The sequence below is a fragment of the Uranotaenia lowii genome, chromosome 3 (genome assembly GCF_029784155.1).
Source record: "Uranotaenia lowii strain MFRU-FL chromosome 3, ASM2978415v1, whole genome shotgun sequence".
Taxonomy (NCBI): Eukaryota; Metazoa; Arthropoda; class Insecta; order Diptera; family Culicidae; genus Uranotaenia; species Uranotaenia lowii.
The window spans coordinates 173,262,199-173,283,983 of NC_073693.1; the positions used below are offsets into that span (position 1 = coordinate 173,262,199).

At 39.6% G+C, this 21,785-nt stretch overlaps 1 protein-coding gene across 1 annotated transcript in view; it reads right to left on the reverse strand.

Annotated features, from left to right (window-relative positions):
* Positions 1-21,785, reverse strand: part of LOC129752853 (cell adhesion molecule Dscam2) — a 507,703-nt gene that overhangs the window by 188,900 nt on the left and 297,018 nt on the right. Inside the window, exon 2 of the mRNA XM_055748639.1 lies at positions 4,612-4,938. Within this exon, the coding sequence (XP_055604614.1) occupies positions 4,612-4,938 (327 nt within the window). The remainder of the gene's footprint in view (positions 1-4,611; positions 4,939-21,785) is intronic.

Genomic DNA, 21,785 nt, shown 5'->3' on the forward strand with positions numbered 1-21,785 from the left:
TATCCTCATTGTGTGACAATGCGATCAAGTTAGTACTAATAATCCACCTTTACACCGTTCACGATAGATCGATGAAATGCGCACACATTCAATTGCAAATAACTCATCACAGTCAACTTGTATCGCGTCACAATCTTCTACAAACTTGTTTATCATTGTTTGAACTACAATTCCTGAAATTCTGAGTTTTCTAGCATACTGGTAACGTATTTTAGAATACCAAGAGTGAAAGAATGTCGATTTTTCATACATTTTTCCGAAAATCTCGATACAAATTTCAAGTCATTTGCGCCAGCTCGTGCTTCTGCCAAACGTGCTGAAACTTTCAGAAAGTCATTTTTTCACTTAAATGCACCAATCAGGGGGGTGCCGCGTTGAAAATTTTTTTGTAAAAATCATCCCATACAAATTTGGGCCAGTCTAATGCACACGTTAAGGGAAATATTAAATAACTCGTCAATCAGTGATGGTTTGAATCATTTGACTTATTTTTGAATCATTTGGTTATAACTTCTTTTGAAAACATTTTTCCATGAAATGATGTTCTAAACTTTAGTAGATACAGATCTAAGCTACAACTTTCTTGTATGTCATAAATATGTATCTTCAATGTGGTATGAATTGTAGGATTTAATCCAACCCGCTAATCCAAATGATTGTGATTACGATCATTGCTCAAAAATTTAAACTTTTCGATTTCTCATTCATAAGGCATAAGAGATACAGGTTTGTGTTGGTCACAAAAGTTGCAGCTAAGATCTAGTTCTACTAAAGTTTAGAACATCATTTCTGGGAAAAATGTTTTCAAAAGAAGTTATAAGCAAATGATTCAAAATTAAGTCAAATGATTCAAACCATCACTGTCGTCAATTACAAATGCCATCATTGAAAGAATAATTTTGCGATGGCTGATGAATAAAAAGACCTTTATTAATAGGCAGAACAGTTCACAGGTAAGGAAAAACCTTAACTGTTGGCATAATATGTTACGAGAGGAGCTGTAAAAGTTACAAGAAATAGGCGTGAAAAAAATATTTACGTAACTTAAAAGTAAGATTTACTCAAAGTACAAAGCGCATTTGATACGCAATGTTCTAAGTAGACGTACAAGTGTAAAACCGCTGATAAGCTTATATAAATCCACCTGCGTAGAGGAAAATTATTGATAGCCTTGAGCTTCTGGCGCCAACTAGCTCATCATTTCCGATCATGTAATGATACCAATAACTAAATTTCGATTTGACCGTAAATCATCTAATATTCAATGGATAACTCGTAAATATTTTTCATGAAGAGTTATGTAAAACTATAGGTGTTGAAAATGAGCGGGTAGAAATTTTTTAGAGGCATTTTCATCTCATACTTAATATTTGTTTAGCACGGATCAACTATTTTGAAATTTTTTTTTCAAATTTTTAAAATTCATCTATAATTTTTGAAATCTTGAAATGTTCTAACTAAGAGAACATAACAAGTCACCGATAAAGCCGTTAAAATTAATTATCAAAGGGTTTCGAACTTTTGAAAATTTTGTCCAAGGGGAATATAGAATAAAATTCAGATAATCTTAAGAGTAGATTCTCCAATAATATTCCGAGATTACCACCGGAAGATCCTTTTTTCAAAGAGCTGCGATTTTTTTCCTCAATAAATTAAGAACCTTTTTGTTTTGAAAATCTTCAAATCTATGACTTTCATACATTTGCTAAAATAATTTCTTAAAAAATGTTAAACTTCATTTTCAAATTATTAGGATTTTTTTTAATTATAACATTTAAATGTTTGGAATATTTTTATTTTAGGTATGTATCAAATTTGGTTCCTCAAATTTGAAAGCTCAATGAACCTAGAACATTTCAAACATCGAGACCTTTTTTTGCTCGAAAGAAAACAAAACACAAATTGAACACCATAGCAACTTATACTTTTGCACGTCAAAAAATTGAAGCAGGCTGAAAATGCTTGGTAGAAAATGAAATTTCTATATATTTTTCTACATGTCATTAGAACACATGGAGTAATTTTTTAATGCTAGCGCCTTCACAACCAGTGTATTAATCACTAACTATGCAGTAAAGACACGAGCCTAAAGTTGATGGAAATGTGGCGCAGTGTTATATATGTTTATTAGTGGTAAAACTATAGCGATTGGCATCTTTAAAAGTGTTGAAAAGTTAATATTCAGTGAAATATTTAAATGGTGCATCTTGTCCAGATTGCGCATTTTTTTATCCAAATCACCTATAAACTTTAGTCAAATTTTAAACTAGCTATTAAAAAATAATACCGTAATCTGAAATTGCTTTTATCATCAGGGAAGTCAAGCTCCAGCATAAATTTTTAAAGAGAAATTTCAATTACTGTGCCTGAAGTGAGTTGAGTTTTAAATACTTAAACAAAATTTGGTTTCAATTTAGCAATTTTTGTGGTTGTCAATGCAGTTTTAAACACTTCTCCTAGTAAAATTTAGAGGGAAACTGGTTGATTTATGTAAAAGCACAACTTTTCAGCTTTGTATGGGTATAGTTTCAGTGTTATTTTTATGGTCATTCTGTGATGTATTTTTAATATCAACATTCCTTTGCCGTTCAAAAATAAGACAATTAGTCGGTTAGGATCATATAGACCCAGATTATTATTTTGGCTGTATCTTTAGAACAACTGAACCGATTTCCATAAATCCAAAGGTTTTTGATGGGTGACTCTAGTAACCCTATTCAAAAATCTAAAAATGAGAAATTTTAGAGCTTCTCATTCAATAAAAAGTAAGAAAATTTCATGTATCTAGCTTCATCCGTTCCTGAGATAACGCGTCGAGAAAGTACAGTTCGGCACATATCAACATTATATCAGGTAGTAGGTATCACTGAAAATTTCATCAATTTTCATCCATCCGTTCAAAAGTTATTCACAAATGTAAGTGTTACATTTTGTTTCGAATACAGTCCTCACAATGTGTTAACTACAATTCACTCAGTTAAATTCAATGCATTTTAATCACTATAATCAATATCCTGTATCAAGTGTTTAGTCTATCAAATTTGCTTTACATTGAAAAGGATTGTGTGTTCGATTTTCGAGCTGTTTCTAGATCATTATTGTCCTGAATTATTCGATAATGAATCAAAGGCAGGCCGAATGACGATTTTTAGTACGGCAGGCCTTATTGAAAAGTTCTGGCGGAATGAAGTTGACAGGTTGAATGTCCTGATTTTGGTCCTAGGAAATAAAAACCGTCATCAAAGACTCAAAGAAAGGAGTCCAATTAGAAGCAGAAGGAGTGAGTTAATGGGGACCAACACAAAAAAAAATGTCAAAGCCGAAACTCGTTTCGCGGGAATGGCAGGATTTTCCGTTTGCTCACTTATGATTTTTCTTCCATTTAACGACTGCGAACGGAATGCAGATTTTTTTTTGTGCGAGTATGAAGTATAATTGAGTTTGAAATTAACGGCATTATTTGCGAGACGTAGATGAAAACTCGTCAGAGAGTATTTCAGTAATTCGAGATGATATTAATGGTTTGATGTTGATGTCAATTACAACAAAATTATTTGTGAAAAGGATAGTAGATCGCGTTAGTTCAATTCTCATCTCTTTTCTATTATATTACCTACACGTCTATACTTCTAGACAACTTGAAAAAAACTTAAAAGGCGATTTTCCAGGAATGTTATGTGGTTTTCAATAGATGGATGTTTACATTATGTATATGTAATCATGAGTCCACAGTTTCAAATAATTATGTATTAACTTATCGCAATTACGATATATTTCGTAATTTGTGTAGAAGCAAAAATTCAAAAAAAAAATCATTAGGTTTGATTCATAGATTTTTCCTCATAAATTCTCCTCAAACAGTTTTGGAAGTCATTACCCATTACTCTTTGCTCAAGTTTTTGGAAGAAATCTTACACGCTTCGTTCAATTCACCATCACCGTCCCCAAAGTCATGCGTCGTTGACGTGACGTCCGAATTGCCCTGGAAATTGAGTTAGAGTTTCCTCTTTAGTGCTTTCCTCCGGCTACTGGTAGAAGCGTCGTCCCGCCACTTTCGATTTATTCGATCTCTGGGTCGAAGAAAACTCCATCATAGAATGGAAAAAAAAACAGCAAAACACCCCCAACTGAGCGCTTGAAGAGGACTGACGAGAGAAATTTTAGGAATTAATTCCAATCACGTACTTCGAGATTTTCGTTTATAATGTGATTGAGATCGTGTTCAAGCGGAACATTTTCCCACCCCGAAAGTGGGGGATTTTTTGCTTCTTCCTTGAATGATGGAGAATTCGACAGCTGCCGTTGTTGTTTGTGGGTTCAGTTATGGCCGTTGTTTTGCGTATGTTTTCTGGTCCATTATAAGGTTGGATTATTGTTGTTTGGTCGAGAGAAGGCTTCCTTGGCGCATTCTTATGTGACCCATGCACGTTTGATTGTTTTAACAAACACAAGCAACTATGCCTAAAAGATGCTTAAAGCGTATAAGTTCTGATTTGTCAAAACATGTGTGGACCCCACAAAATTAATTTTCCGGCTTTCAGCGACCCATGATGCATCTTAGACAATTGGTGTGGATTATTCAATTCGGGACACAGATTACCAGCGACCTACCTGCTCGAACTTGTACATCTCGCGAGATGACCCGTCCAACTGTGTTCGATGCTACGCACCGATAGATTGTACTGTGAATGTCCTGCCGATAGGCGGCAGCAGGAAATGGAAGCAGCACCAGCGTGCCGTTCCGGAGAACCCGTCGCACTCCACCGACATCCCCGACGGATGTGCCATCCACCGAGAGCCAATCGATTGTTGGCTGCGGGCTTCCGGAGGCCGAACAATCCAGCCAGCCTCCGGAAGAATTGGAAAACTCGAGTCGTGGCGGTGGTTCCATTACGAACGAGGGCCCCCGCAGGTGTGAATCGAATGCTTGTACTGTTTCTGAAAATGAAAGAAAAATATGTGTGTCATTAGTAGCTGATAAACATTTAATAATATTATCGATTGTAGCTTTTTCTGTGATTTGATATGATGATATGTTTTTAGGATTACAACGACTATAGAAGTTATATAAACATTTTTAGGTTATCACCCCCTATTTAGATCCAATTTTTTCGTTAAAAATTTACAGCAGTTTAGTTTTATGATTGAAAACAACTTTTACCCTATGAAAAAATTTATCGTTTAGGAAATTTTTTTTAACAACCTTTTTAAAAATTGCATAGCAACAGGGGCTAAATATTAAAATTTCATTACTTTTTCGGATTTAGTTTTACAAATTTCACAATTTTTTCATATATTTTTTAAAAACTGTTTCATAGTAAATATTGTACATATTTTTCGATTTGTTGTCGTTTTTTACTAACATCTCTTCTATCCTACCTAGGAACAGAATCGAAGCAACCAACAGATTTGGCAAGACTTAAACAATTTTGCTCTTACCAAAAATGGTTTGGTTGAAATTGTCCCCACGTATTGTCAATCTTTGAAGTTCCGGTAGATTTGATCATTGCAACGTGGAAGATTTTGTACTCAGGTTTCCGACGTCACAGCAGTGCAGCTCAGATCTCAAGGTCGGCTTTTGAAGCTAATTGCCTTTTTTTTTATTTTTAAATTCATTGCATTACACATGAAATGCATTTTTACTGGACGTTCGTAAATTGATTTATTTAGATGTTAACCCTGATTTTCTTCACAAATTTTTTAACATTTTTTTTAAAATAGTATACGAACGCAAGCTTAGAAACTTCCAATTCACTTTAACCAAAAAAAAAAAAAACAAAAAGGGTATGCAGAGACTTGGTAGGCTGTGCTCGAAGCTGACAGAAGTTTTTTGATGAAAGAATTTGTGAAGAACTGTGAATGTTTCAAGAAAAAAGTATCCTGAATTTAAAGATAGCTTGAAGAAAAAAAATTTGCATCGTAGCCAGCAAGTTGTATTTATCAAGGTTTAGGAAAAGGAACAGCTCTTAACATTAAAACTAGAGCTGAGTGAGTACTTGTTTTTGATTGATAATTAAATTAAACTATTCCATTTTATCTTGTTTGTATTTAAAAATGTGGAATATGTTTCGAGTGACTCAATATAGACTTTAACTTTTCACTAAAAGATATGTGGAAGTGTGCACATGTGTCGAACGGACAAAAAATTTAGCATGTGGTTGCTCTGTTAAGTCTTCTATTGTGCGATATCGTTCCATCGAAGAATTTAGCATGTCGTCAAGCTTCTATTTCAAATGCTCTTCGCTCTTTTCACCACCTTAGAATTTTCCTCTGATCTTCTATCCGTCTTTCATTTTCAACTCTTTAACCCTCACCGATAAAGCCGCAAATTCATTTCATAAAACAAATTCACGGTGATTTCTCCTCTTAAAATAATAAAAATAATTCGGCTTTAAAAATGAATTACAAAACATCGTTCCGATAATCGAAAATAGTTAGGCCAAGATTTCTGACCGTTGACCGTATGCGACAACTCAATCCAGTTGGAACATCCGCACAAAACGAAAATAAGAAATCTACCTAGCCATCGATGGAACGATATCGCACAATAGAAGACTTAACAGAGCAACCACATGCTAAATTTTTTGTCAGATATGTGGAATTTAAAGCAATTTATTATTCTCTTATATTACTATTCAGTGAAGTTTTAAGAAACCTTTTATTTCTGATAGGCAGATATTAAAGACAAAATTATAGTGAATAAATTTTACATTCATGGTTAAATAAGCTTAATAAATTTCAAACCATATTTCTACAACAGATAAGAATAATTGAATGTTATGTTATTGATCTTGATTTCTGAAGTCATTACGCAAAGAGAATTTTTGAAAATTGCAGGGTCTAAGACCAGGCCCACCAATGGTTGCTAAACTTTGAATCGAGTACATTTAGCAACCCATCATCGCACCAACAGTTGCTAACTTGATTCGAAAAAAAGCATTCGAGTAGTAGGTGGTTCGTTTGTTTGTTTGTCCTCTATATGCTCAGCCGTTTTAAGACCTAGAGAGCTGAAATTTGGCATGGATGCTCAACAGGATCATGAATGATAAAAAATGTTTCATATTTTCTCATCTGTCTTTATGTTTTGTCCGACACTGTATGTTGAAATGATGATAGTCTTTGATTTTATGCCGAGCAAGGCTCGTCTTTGCAGCGCCTAAATGTATGCAGTTGTTTTCGAGCCGAATGTTGCTTGGGCTTTTTTGTATCATCGATTTATCATTAAACTAAGCTTTGATTAATGGACGAAAAAAAACTGATGGTTATAGTGAGTTGAAAAAAAAATGGCTCAATTGATCGTTATCGAAAATCGTCTTTTGACGATAATTTGTTGACTTAAAACGGGATCAGATAGACACAATTTTAGCAAAAAGCTGTGGTTGTCCAAATTCATTGGTATTTATGACAAGAAAAAAAAATTTAAGTCTTGAACATGGACCAACAAGCGATGAGAAAAATTAGTTAGTGAACACAGAAAGTTATAGGAAGATCAGCTTCGTACTCATGAAGATTTTACTAAGATAAATTCCTTCTTAAAATAGATATTCAATGTGGTCAAGAAACAAGTTAGTGTTGATTTACTGAAAACAGTGACAAAACAACATGAGTTGACTTTCGGATTTGTTTTCATACCCATCGTCGTTTGCCTTGTAACGCCTCATTTAGTACTTATATTATTCCACTTAAATTCTTCGTAAAACCAATACACAAAAATATAAAATTAGCCGTTTATTATTAAACACTTAAAATATCTTAAAATACTATCAGTAAGGAAATAAAAATAATTCAAACACACAATTCACTTAGCAAGATAACCTAAACCCTAAACATAATCGGTTTCGAGTGGAAAATAAAATAAAAATAATTCGCGGTAGAGCAACCACCCTAATAGACAGTCATCAAATCATCACGGCGCCAGTAAATGCAAAGATCTCCCGACACAACTCCGTTTTCAAACATGTGGTTAAGATGCTGCTTCTCAAGATCACCAGCCGCATTCCTATTTTGCGTCAGGTGAATGACCTCTTTCGGGAGCCTTTGTGCACCTATTTTGGGCTTGCAAAAGATCGGCCCCTGGTTTTGTATCTCGAAGGGGAAGACAAGGGCTATCCGAGAATTCGCGAAAGGCGAATTGATTGTTTAACTTCGCGATTAGATCACATCGTATCGGGTAGTTCCGGTTACGAGAAGGAGCCTGATCAGGTCGCCAGAGGACTCTTGAGACTCCCAACCCACTTACGATTGGTGATTCGAAGAGTCGTGATCTAAAGTAGTTCATGCGCGTTGCGCCCTCTTATAGGCAACAACTTGATACGAGTGTAAACATAGGGAAAATAGTAGTGCACTTAGGTGAAAAAGGTACTTTGCGGAGATACCTTACGCCCACTACAATTCCAACGGAGCCGAGCAGGAGGGGATAGAAAACCCGGCTCACCAGCATTCCGCCGGGGTTGTCGTTCAACACCATCAGCGAACACCCATCTAGCATCCGAGACGTGGGCACACGCAAGTTTGGCCGCGAAACAGCGGTGACGAGCCAACAGCAAAGCCAAAGCCAGTACACGCGCTCTAGCCGCGTGGTTGACCTCCAGCCGATATCACGATATCCATCATTCACCAGTTCCTGCGTCTGGTCCGATCGAGTCACGACCAGCATCCTTGATCAGCTTTCGCCGACCGAGGAAGCAAAACTGGCATAGCACTACAAAGCAGCAAACCATCGGGGTATTGACGTCGCCAAAGCCCCACTGTAGTTAAAGGAACAGAGTGAGTACTCACACCCAACCAACTTGTTTCTATAGCGATAACTGTACAGTATCACTTTTCGGCCCGCAACATTGCCGATTTACGTTGCGCGAGCGCGAGACATTAGTCCGATACGTTACAAGAACGGACTGTTAAGCTTTTTCTGGACTGGCGAGCCGTACAAAGTAGCCTAATTTCTTCCCGCGAACGGGAATATCAGCTGATCGGATGAAAAGTCAGAAAACAACCGATAATTGCGAGGTACCATGCACCTCCGCTAAACGCACTACTCGTATAGCTTAATTTTAAAAGAGGGAAAAACGTGGAACGAATGAGTTAGGCCTAACACACTACACCAATGTAAAACCACACAACACGTTTCAAGCAGAATAAATGGATTTATGTACAATTTGAAAATCGGCCAGAGTACTTGATCCGATGACGCACTGAAAGACTTGGGGTATTTGGAGCGGGGGTTGTACGTTGTTCGTTGTTCGCGTTTTATTTGCTTTTCTGCGGAGATTGGCCGCGAAACCAATCACGTTCCTTTGTGTTTCCAGGGTATAGGGGTAGGAGCTCGTCCAACGTATCAGACCCCAGGCTCATTTCGTAACGAACAACGGTTAACTCTCCTTTCAACGAACTTCTGCAGGGTTTCGTCTCGTCTTCGGGGCGGCTCGAAAGGGCCGAAGTACAGATACAATTTCAGAGACCCTTCCGCTTCTTTCCCAAAATAGGGAATCGAAAGGAACTCGCGACCGAGTCTCATACAGCTGGGCAAAATAAGAAAAGGCAGGTGGTCTTCCATTCGGAAGTGGCGCTTAAGCCACCCGCTTAAAGGCGACAGCACAATAGCCCGTCGTGCGTCGCGTCGTGCCAGCGTCGCGTTGACATTTCATTTTGGGAATATATTTTATCGTATGAGCCCCCACAATGATGCGTCGCGTCAGCGTGGGCATTGTACTAAAATGCAAAACTTGTTCTAAACAGCAGCGTTCTCCAACGTCGGCGCTTTGTTTTTGAAAAATTTCGAAATTGTAGCGCGTCAATGATAATTTGCAGGACGTATTTGTGTGAACCAGCAATCAAATTTATACCTCGTCAATGTTCAAAAAAGTTTATTGTTCAATAAAAACTCGATACAAATGCTCGATACAGTGCGTTTAAAATTTAAAAAAAATTTGATTTAGGAAGCAAAAAAATGAGAACACGAATTTTATTTTGTTTCCATTACTACTTTCCTTTTTTCAATTCAAACACATTTCAATATTTTCGTTACAAAATCGATACACAAATTTCAGAATAAATGATCACACTTTCTAATTTCCTATGTATTTATTTTATTTTTGCTTAATTAAAAACTCATAATTATTGGGTTGCTGACCATCGAGAGATGCATTTCTGGCTACATTCAAGGCTCCAGCGCTGAAAGGTGTCCATTCTGCGGGCGTTACCAGCTTCACCAACGGTACTTATTGCAATTAATTGGATTCTTCTTCGCGGGAGTCAAAATCAAACATATTCCTCCTCTATAATATGCATTTTGAATTACCCCGAAGCGGCTGTTGGCATTGTGCAACATGTCGATTTTCTTCCGTTTGGAGAATTGACTTACTGGTTCTCTGTGCTACTGGCAAGACCCTGGGCTGGGAGGCGTCTATTCCACAGCTATGAAGTTGAAGCGTGAGCTTATAATCCGCTGGGAGACAATCCAATAAATTCCGTCTCTGCCTAAAAAAAAAACTTTGCAGTGCTGATCGAAAGCAACAAATCAAAACAAACTTTTGGTTGCTTTGATTCTTGACGCTGTATTGTGATGCAAAAATCTTCGGTTGCGTCGCGTCAGCGTTTTAGTACTCGACGACGGCGTTGACAGCTGACGCGACGCGACGTTCGACGCTGTATTGTGTTTCTGCCTTAAGACAGGAAGCGTGTCGGGACTCCCGTTACATTTGGCGCCCAACAATACAAGGCTTTTCTTCATTGAAATTTCCCAAGATCGATGCATTTACTACTTTGAAAGAACACTTCGGTGACACGATTGCTCAACGGATACAAAAATAGTAGTTACAACAAAGTCTTCGTTTGAAATCCAAATTTATTTAATGATCCAAAACATACACCGCTCACTAGCCTACAGATAAGTTTTTCTTACATATTTTTCCACGTTTCCCGAAACAGAAAGTCTTGCATTTACGTTATTGAGGAATACGATTTCCGCAACTTTATTACATGAATAAGCCCTAAAATTACATAAACATTTATTGAAGGTATATTTTTATTATTCTTTCGTAGAATTATTTACATTTGTTGCCCTTAATCTAGTTCATAATTTTCGCTAGCAATTTTTTATACTATTTTTTTTATCCTAAGTACAATAGAGGTACAATCACCCCTTATTTAGTTCATATTCTTCTTGGCAGTTATTTATCACTCTATTCTCTTATTATTACAAACATTTTTCTCTAATGCTTATATTACGTTGATATTGGTTTTACGAACTTTTTCCGTTTATTCTTTATCTTGGTTCAACTACAAAAAAAATTTTTTTTTCATCTCCTTCTTTCGCAAAAGATTCATTTTTTTTCTCCACGAGACTTTTTTCGATTCGTTCACATCTTCTGAACCGTTGTTTCAATACAGGCTCCAAAATGATTCGTTTTTTTCCACGACCGGAGGATCTGAATGAGGAAGAAGTTAATTACGAATTAGTTATTAGAAATCAGGCTGATTCAGTAATGAGGCTAGATTTGTGTGGTAAGCAAAGGCGTTTGAGGAAGCTATTCCATGACGACAAAAAAGAAAAGGTGGATTATGCTTCTGGAGTTAATATCATCGAAGAAGCACCCCACATTGAGGGAAGAATCGAAAATTTGAAAAAATCATTAGAAAAGAAGGTAGAGGCCAAATTTAAATCGAGAGTCCTACACTATTGGACGAGGGTAAATAGGTCAGTATCTACAAACGAAGAACAGGACAGTATGAAAAACAGTTTACTAGACAAAATCGAGAAGTTGATAACGGTATACAAGTTGGGAAACAATCCGATAGAAAAGGATTTAGGGAAAAATCACGAGGAGAACGAAGGCCCAACGGAAGCCCAGCAAAAAGAAACAAAGGCGACCAAAGGTTGGAGGCCGTTAGAAATGCATGCTGATCAACCTTGGGAATCCAAACATCATTACGAGTCAAGCACAAAAGAAGGCAACAACACCAGAACAGGAACCAAGAAAAAGATCATAGAACAACCGGAAACAGATACAATAACACGGCAAGAATTCAATAGATTGTGGCAGGAAAACAGTAGAAAATTACAGGAAACATTCGAGCGGGAAGTACACTCATTGAGAAAAAGCTTGAATGAGAAAGAAGAACTGATTTCTCAACTGTACAACTCACAGGCAGAACGAGCACACCGGAGCTCACGCAAACCTCGTCAACCTCATCGCAGATCAGGGTCAGACTCAGATAGCGAGACCTTTGGAGTTAATAATAGACCACTCAGAAATCCTCGCGGCAGAAGCGAATCTTCAGACAGTTCACCGAATAGAAATAGTAGAAGAAATTTTCAAACCCCGTTTCAGGAATCCAGACGTAGTCTCGAATCTTCAGGCTCAGTACTTCTGAGAAACGAACACGCCTTCTCCCCGTACAGATATCGTCGAGAGCATATCGGTAGGGTGGAGAAATGGAAACTCCGTTTCAATGGGGATGCAAAAGCTATTTCTGTTGAAAACTTTCTATACAAGATCAACAAATTAGCAGAGCGGGAAGGAGTTCCAAAACAGACTTTACTTCGGGACATACACATGCTATTAGAGGGTACAGCAGCAGACTGGTTCTTTACATACGTTGACGACCTGGACACGTGGGAGATCTTCCAGCAAAAGATTACACATCGTTTTGGAAACCCGAACATGGACCAAGGTATAAGGTCAAAAATACAAGAACGAAAACAACTAAGAGGGGAAACTTTCGTAGCGTTTGTATCGGAGATCGAGAAGCTAGAACGTATGCTTTCCCGACCTCTTTCAAGAAGGAGAAAATTTGAAACAATTTGGGACAACATGCGGCCGTATTATCTTTCTAGAATCTCAACCATTCAGGTTAAAGACCTAGAACACCTAATGATTCTCAATCATCGAATAGACGCAACAAACTTCCAACTTCAGAATCAGTTACCGGAGCACCCAAATCGAAGATCGGTTAACAATATCGAAGTAGAAGATTATGACGATTTTGGACACCTACCAGACGACCCACAGCCAGTGAACGCCATAAGAGGTCCGTCAACACCCACTCCTACTTACAGACCACATCATGCGTACAGAGAAAACCGATCACGCTACACGGATCAGCAACCGTCGCAGCAACAGATCAATGTTCCAAACTCGCAAAATCAACAACCCTTTAGAAGACAACAAAACCAGAACACACCTTTCAATGCAACGACAGGAATTCCTGAGGGAAATCAGTCCGTAAACCCGCAGTATCCAGAAAGGAGGGCAAACGGACCCATCGAGGAACGGTCAGCGCAATTAGGAGGATGCTGGAACTGCAGAGAGGGAAACCACAGTTGGAGACAATGCACGAAACCGCGAGTCGTGTTTTGTTTCGGATGCGGAAATCTGGGTAGGACTCTGAGAACCTGTGAGAGATGTCCAAAAACGCCACAGGTTCCCAATGTCAACAACGTCCAGGGAAACCAATAGAAGGGTGTGAGCGAGGGAAATCTAACACTCTCCGAACAAACATCATTCCCACCGAATCCAAAACAGAAAATTATAATCCTTTTTTACAGATTTACCACGTAAAAATACATTCAAATAAATGTCCTCATTTAAAAATTAAAGTGTTCGACACCGAAATAGAAGCCCTCCTGGACTCAGGAGCAGGGATCAGTATCCTAAACTCGATCGAGCTCGTACGAAAATACGGTCTCAAAGTCCACCCGGCGAACTACCAGGTATCAACAGCAGATGGGACCAGGTATGAATGCCTAGGTTACATCAACATACCGTTTTCCTATAAAGGTCTTACAAAAGTTGTGCCTACCATCATCGTCCCGGAAATCGCCAGGACACTGATTTTAGGTGCCGACTTCTGGGACTCCTTCAAGATCAAGCCAATGATCGACTTAGGTCACGGACCCGAAATCCTGGAAACGACAGAGGAACAAGCAGAGCACCTTTGCTTCGCCATCGAACCAATACAAAACCTACCGAAGATAGAGGAACCAGAAGAGGACGAAACACTTGACATACCGATATACGAGGGCCCAACGGAAACGACACCTAACCCTGAGGGTATCGAAGTCGAACACGACTTATCACTACAAGATAGAAAACGACTAACCGACATTATCAAAAGCTTTGAACTCACATCGACGGGAAATTTGGGGAAAACACACCTTATAGAACACGAAATAACTCTAAAGGAAGGGGCAGTTCTGAAGAATCCACCCATGTACAGATGCTCACCATATATGCAAGAAGCAATAAGAGCGGAAGTAGAAAGATTCAAGAAACTGGATGCGATAGAAGAGTGTTTTAGCGAATGGACTAACCCACTAGTGCCAGTCCTGAAGAAAAATGGGAAAGTGAGGGTCTGCCTCGATTCTAGGAAACTCAATAAACTGACTGTGAAAGACAGTTTCCCAATGCGAAACATGCAAGACATCTTTTGTCGCTTGGGTAAAGCAAAATTCTTTTCAGTCATTGACTTAAAGGATGCATACTTTCAAATCCCATTGAAAGAGAGCAGCCGAAATTTCACTGCTTTTCGAACACCAGAAGGGGTCTGGAGGTTTAAGGTTCTTCCTTTCGGAATACAGAACGCTTCTTTTAGCATGCAGCGTCTGATGGCCAGGGCGTTGGGTTACGACATGGAACCTAACGTGTTTGTCTACCTAGACGACATAGTTATTGCGTCGTGTACATTCGAAGAACACTTAAAACTATTGAAAGAAGTTGCGAGAAGATTGAAGAACGCAAGACTCACAATTTCCCTGGAGAAATCGAGATTCTGCCGGAAACAGGTTGTCTATCTGGGCTACTTGCTAAACGAGTCATGGGTGGCAATAGACTCTGCCCGAATCCAGCCTATTCTCGACTATGCTCAACCCAAAAACCAAGAAGACATCCGGAGACTCTTAGGGCTAGCAGGATTTTATCAAAAATTCATCAAAAATTACAGTCAAATCACTGCGCCAATCACAGATCTTTTATCAAAGGAACATAAAAAGATGACGTGGACAAAAGAGGCCGAGGTAGCGTTCCGAGAACTTAAATCGGTTCTTACATCAGCACCAGTTCTAGGAAACCCCGATTTTTCCAAGATCTTCACGATTGAATCCGACGCATCAGATAGAGCGGTCGGCGCAGCCCTGGTACAAGAACAAGGTGGGGCAACGAGAATCATAGCTTACTTCAGCAAAAAATTGAATCGAACTCAAAGACGATACTCAGCCGTAGAAAAAGAATGTCTCGGGGTACTGTTAGCTATTCAAAATTTTCGCCATTATGTGGAAGGGGTGAAATTCAGGGTAGTAACAGACGCAAGAAGCCTTCTGTGGCTGTTTAACATGGGCACCGAGACTGGGAACGCAAAACTTCTGCGTTGGGCCTTACGGATCCAAGCATATGATTTCGAATTGGAATATAGAAAGGGTAAATCGAACATCACGGCCGACTGCCTTTCGAGGTCCATTCCAGTCGAATGCATCTCGGTTTCCACAGTAGACATCGTACACGAGGAACTAATGGAACGAGTACGTCAACACCCGAATAAACATCCTGATTACCGTATCATAGATGACAATCTTTACCGCTACGTCGCTCAGAAGTCAAAGTTACAAGATCCCAGGTTTGAATGGAAAATGTTCCCGAAATCCACCGATACAGTTGAAATCATCAAGACAATCCACGAGAAAGCGCATTTTGGCGTGGAAAAAACTTTAGCAGCTGTGAAGGAAAAGTTTTATTGGCCCAAGATGAACCGAGACGTGAAAACGTTTTGCCAGGAATGCATGACATGCCAAGTCAGCAAATCCGGCAACTCAAACATCACACCACCCATGGGATCACAAAAACCAGCCGAGCACCCATGGCAATTCGTAACGCTGGATTATATCGGACCTCTACCTCCCTCAGGAAAGAACCGTAACACTTGTCTGCTAGTTGCCACGGACGTGTTCACAAAATTCGTTATGATTCAGCCGTTTAGGGAAGCAAAGGCTCATTCATTAGTAGAATTTGTGGAGAACAACATATTTCAGTTGTTTGGAGTACCCGAAATAGTACTCACCGACAACGGGTCACAATTTATATCTAAAGCTTTCAAAAACTTGCTCGACACCTACCATGTGTCACATTGGCTCACGCCAGCCTATCACCCACAGGTGAACAACACCGAGAGGGTCAACCGGGTAGTCGTAACAGCAATCAGGGCTACATTAAAGAAAGCACATACGAATTGGACTGAAAATCTTCAAGCCATAGCTAGCGCCATCCGCGATGCAGTACACGTATCCACGAAGTACAGTCCGTACTTCATCATGTTCGGAAGAAACAGAATTTCTGACGGAAATGAATACGCCGTAATGAGAGAAGTTCCCCAAGCAACAGCTGACGATCCGAAGTTACACGCAGAACGAATGGACACGTTATTCAAAGAAATAAAGCAAAACCTAACTCATGCATATGAGAAGCACTCTAAAAGCTACAATTTACGTTCAAACGCCAACTATCCTAAATACACATCTGGAGAGAAGATTCTGAAACAAACCTTCGAGCTGTCAGACAAAGGGAAAGGCTTCTGCAAAAAGCTAGCGCCTAAGTACGAACAAGCCGTGATCCGAAAGGTTCTTAGTGCTAACACCTACGAACTGGAAGATCTGAACGGAAAACGTTTAGGCGTCTTTCACAGCACGAATCTAAAACGCCTACACTCACCCAAGTAAACCGATTTTAAAGCTATGCTCCTTGTCAAGAAGAAACGAGAACAACACAACAAACCTACAGGGTAAAACCACAGTGTTCGAAGGACTCGCGAAGAAGGACTGGTTCCTATCTGAGCCGATGCATCGAAACGGTCATCAGCAAACTGTAAAACTACATTTGTTTTTCAGCTATGTACCTTATTTCCACAAAAAAAAAAAAAAACACCAAACGGGAATACAAACGACATCGAAGGACTCGCGAGGAGAGACTAAATCTCTTTCGAGCTGAGGGAACCGATATACAATCCTACCGACAACAATTCCAGCTATGAACAGAAACGAATCTTAGGAACAAAAACACCGATAGGGTATAACACGACATCTCAACACAACATGAGGGGGGGAAACTGTTAATCGGCGAGAAGAGTACCGAAAACTAACGGGAAATTCATCAACAGCACCCGCCAACCTCGAAAAGCGACAACGCGAGTCGTGAGAAAGAACCGAGCAATCGGACAAATCGCGAAATTGTAAATAGTTGGTATTAAGTAATATTAGTTGCCTAGTTCCCTAACACTTATCATTAAGATTAGTTTAAGCTAGATTAGTAAAAGCAAAAAAAAAATAGAACTCACAGCTTCTTCTAGTCGGTTTGTCAGCTCTCACCAACTTTAGCTTCGACTCTTCTTCGGACGTCAGACGAACGTTTCCTGGATATCGAATAGACCGCCAATAAGAGCACTTTCGAAGACTCAAGGGTTTATCGCAGGAACACCAATGGCAGGACAGCTCAACGCTGGCGACACTTCAACCTGGGAGACGGAAAATACAAATTTAACACCTGCTAATTAGTGGTCCTACCTGTTGCGATACATTTCAGAAGCAGCACGAATCCAGAACCGTTCGGGTTTGCGCGTTTTCCCGTTGCACCATATGCAACCCAGATCGTCATCGAACAGATTAACCCGCATCACCGTCCTCTGTTCAACCTCCAACCAACGCAGTCGATTCCGGATCTTTCCGCGAACTTTAACCCGTCTCGCAGCAGCACAGTAGTCGTCGTGGCTGAAAAAAAAAAAGAAAAACAACCAAACTCACATCCGATAGTTGGAACGAAGAAAACAACTGACGGTCCTTAGTTCCAATATTGTATGTTGCCTCGAACACCAGTCCATCCTTTACCGAGCGATTTAGTGGCCACCGCACCAGAACCGACCAGTTTTTCACCTGGAACAGCAGCAAAATCCGGAACCGCAAATCCACGCGTCAAGTTTTCGCGAGTTTGTTTTGGTTTTGGTTTGACGTTTTGGGTTGTGGTTGCCAGTAAGTTTGTTTTTTTTTAGTATGAGTGTCGGAGTTCGCAGAGATGGATTCTGCAGCATGAATGGTGGGCGTATGAATGGATTTGAATGAATGAGTTAATCTTTAGTTTAAGGTGGTACCTCAGATTCTCATAAGAGAATCTGACTTTAAGAATTGACTTTCTGTGAGCATAAAATAAGTTTTTCCTTACAACGCGAACAGGGAGCAATTCGGTTTTCGTTTTCAAAGGAATGAACGGATATCCGCTAGCTCGTTCAACACAGGGGAGGATAGTTCGTTCAAACCTTAGGTGGTTTTTCGTTTGCAGCATAGGATCATTTGAACTCCCCAATCGGTACGTCTTGGTATTGGAGCAAATGATTTCATTCGGTTTAGAATTTATAAAACTCTGAATGAAGAGAGTTAGTTAAGTTAAAATAAGTTTTTTTTTTGTATGAAAGGGGTACCCACAATTCCAGAACGTCGAACCAAAAATGGAACACTCTTTCTTAAACATCTTCGCCCACATTCAGATCAATCTCATTTATCTAGGTCAAAAAAATAGGTTTTTTTTTTCAAGTTGTTTTTGCATATTTTTTTTTTTTTTCACTCACACTTAGATCAAAACCTTTAATCCAAATCAATTTTTTTTTAATAAGTGCTTCTCTACCGGTCGTTATTTTCGAAGATCATTCACATTCACACCGAATCAATAGTTTAGTTGTTTCTGATATTTTTTTTCCCCTAACTTTATTTTATTTATTTTTTTTCCTTCTTTCTTTTGTAAATTAGTTTCAGTGGTTTCAGTTTCTATAAATTACCTAGTATAAGTTTTTTTTTTTTTTAATTCCATTTTTTTCTCCATATGGTTGCCAGTCCAAAGTGCTTTAGTTTGAGGTTTGAGGTTCAACTTTTCAATCGATTTTCTTTGCGATTTTCGCTGGAGACCGGAGACTCACGTCGTTGATGGTCAGTGGCAGGCCCGATAAGGAGCTCCTGTAAACAGCGAGGAGTTATTAAGTTAACGTTGAATCCCTATGACCCCGAAAACCAATAAAATAGTTTGAACTGACAGAATCGAACCTACGAAAAATTTGATTGACTTTGAATCTTCGATTCAAGCCAATCAAATTTTTCGTAACTTCAGCCCAGAGTGATGTAACGCCTCATTTAGTACTTATATTATTCCACTTAAATTCTTCGTAAAACCAATACACAAAAATATAAAATTAGCCGTTTATTATTAAACACTTAAAATATCTTAAAATACTATCAGTAAGGAAATAAAAATAATTCAAACACACAATTCACTTAGCAAGATAACCTAAACCCTAAACATAATCGGTTTCGAGTGGAAAATAAAATAAAAATAATTCGCGGTAGAGCAACCACCCTAATAGACAGTCATCAAATCATCACGGCGCCAGTAAATGCAAAGATCTCCCGACACAACTCCGTTTTCAAACATGTGGTTAAGATGCTGCTTCTCAAGATCACCAGCCGCATTCCTATTTTGCGTCAGGTGAATGACCTCTTTCGGGAGCCTTTGTGCACCTATTTTGGGCTTGCAAAAGATCGGCCCCTGGTTTTGTATCTCGAAGGGGAAGACAAGGGCTATCCGAGAATTCGCGAAAGGCGAATTGATTGTTTAACTTCGCGATTAGATCACATCGTATCGGGTAGTTCCGGTTACGAGAAGGAGCCTGATCAGGTCGCCAGAGGACTCTTGAGACTCCCAACCCACTTACGATTGGTGATTCGAAGAGTCGTGATCTAAAGTAGTTCATGCGCGTTGCGCCCTCTTATAGGCAACAACTTGATACGAGTGTAAACATAGGGAAAATAGTAGTGCACTTAGGTGAAAAAGGTACTTTGCGGAGATACCTTACGCCCACTACAATTCCAACGGAGCCGAGCAGGAGGGGATAGAAAACCCGGCTCACCAGCATTCCGCCGGGGTTGTCGTTCAACACCATCAGCGAACACCCATCTAGCATCCGAGACGTGGGCACACGCAAGTTTGGCCGCGAAACAGCGGTGACGAGCCAACAGCAAAGCCAAAGCCAGTACACGCGCTCTAGCCGCGTGGTTGACCTCCAGCCGATATCACGATATCCATCATTCACCAGTTCCTGCGTCTGGTCCGATCGAGTCACGACCAGCATCCTTGATCAGCTTTCGCCGACCGAGGAAGCAAAACTGGCATAGCACTACAAAGCAGCAAACCATCGGGGTATTGACGTCGCCAAAGCCCCACTGTAGTTAAAGGAACAGAGTGAGTACTCACACCCAACCAACTTGTTTCTATAGCGATAACTGTACAGTATCACTTTTCGGCCCGCAACATTGCCGATTTACGTTGCGCGAGCGCGAGACATTAGTCCGATACGTTACAAGAACGGACTGTTAAGCTTTTTCTGGACTGGCGAGCCGTACAAAGTAGCCTAATTTCTTCCCGCGAACGGGAATATCAGCTGATCGGATGAAAAGTCAGAAAACAACCGATAATTGCGAGGTACCATGCACCTCCGCTAAACGCACTACTCGTATAGCTTAATTTTAAAAGAGGGAAAAACGTGGAACGAATGAGTTAGGCCTAACACACTACACCAATGTAAAACCACACAACACGTTTCAAGCAGAATAAATGGATTTATGTACAATTTGAAAATCGGCCAGAGTACTTGATCCGATGACGCACTGAAAGACTTGGGGTATTTGGAGCGGGGGTTGTACGTTGTTCGTTGTTCGCGTTTTATTTGCTTTTCTGCGGAGATTGGCCGCGAAACCAATCACGTTCCTTTGTGTTTCCAGGGTATAGGGGTAGGAGCTCGTCCAACGTATCAGACCCCAGGCTCATTTCGTAACGAACAACGGTTAACTCTCCTTTCAACGAACTTCTGCAGGGTTTCGTCTCGTCTTCGGGGCGGCTCGAAAGGGCCGAAGTACAGATACAATTTCAGAGACCCTTCCGCTTCTTTCCCAAAATAGGGAATCGAAAGGAACTCGCGACCGAGTCTCATACAGCTGGGCAAAATAAGAAAAGGCAGGTGGTCTTCCATTCGAAAGTGGCGCTTAAGCCACCCGCTTAAGACAGGAAGCGTGTCGGGACTCCCGTTACAGCCTTTAGATAAGAACAAATTTGAATATCAATTCCATACCACAGATGAATCTTTAATTTTCGGTACCTTTCTGATCCGTATCTGATAATTTATTTATATTTTGAAGATGATTTGCCATTCCGGTTCAAGAACAAATGATCAAGATTCTGTAGCTTTAATGAAAATCAGTTTATTTTTCAATATTTTATGGACCGTAATACTAATACTTATTTTATATCAAAAAATGATGTAGCACAATATCTAACTCCATGTAACTTTTCCTAATCCTGGTTGGGTATTGGGTATTTATCGAGTTTATTTTCGGGTGTGATAAATTTTGAATTTAAATGCGAACCAGGAAATATTTCCCCAAACGGTATTGATTTTTCCACGCATAAGCTATAATTGACGTTTATATTGGATTTATTTCACAGAAACCCCAGGTATTGCCTTAAATCCCACACGACGAGAAGGTACATGAAGGTATGAAGGTACATTCTGCAGCGTCAATCTCGCCCAAATGGCCTACAGCTTGCAGGGAATGGCATGTCGTAAAATAAAATTCTACTGTGGCTGCCATCAACAGACAGAGAACTCCTCCCCCTCAGGCCGGATGGCGGTGGCAGCATCGTAATAAATGCTATAAAGAGTATAAAAATCAGAAAATATTATTCACACCAAACAGCTGAGGAAGAACC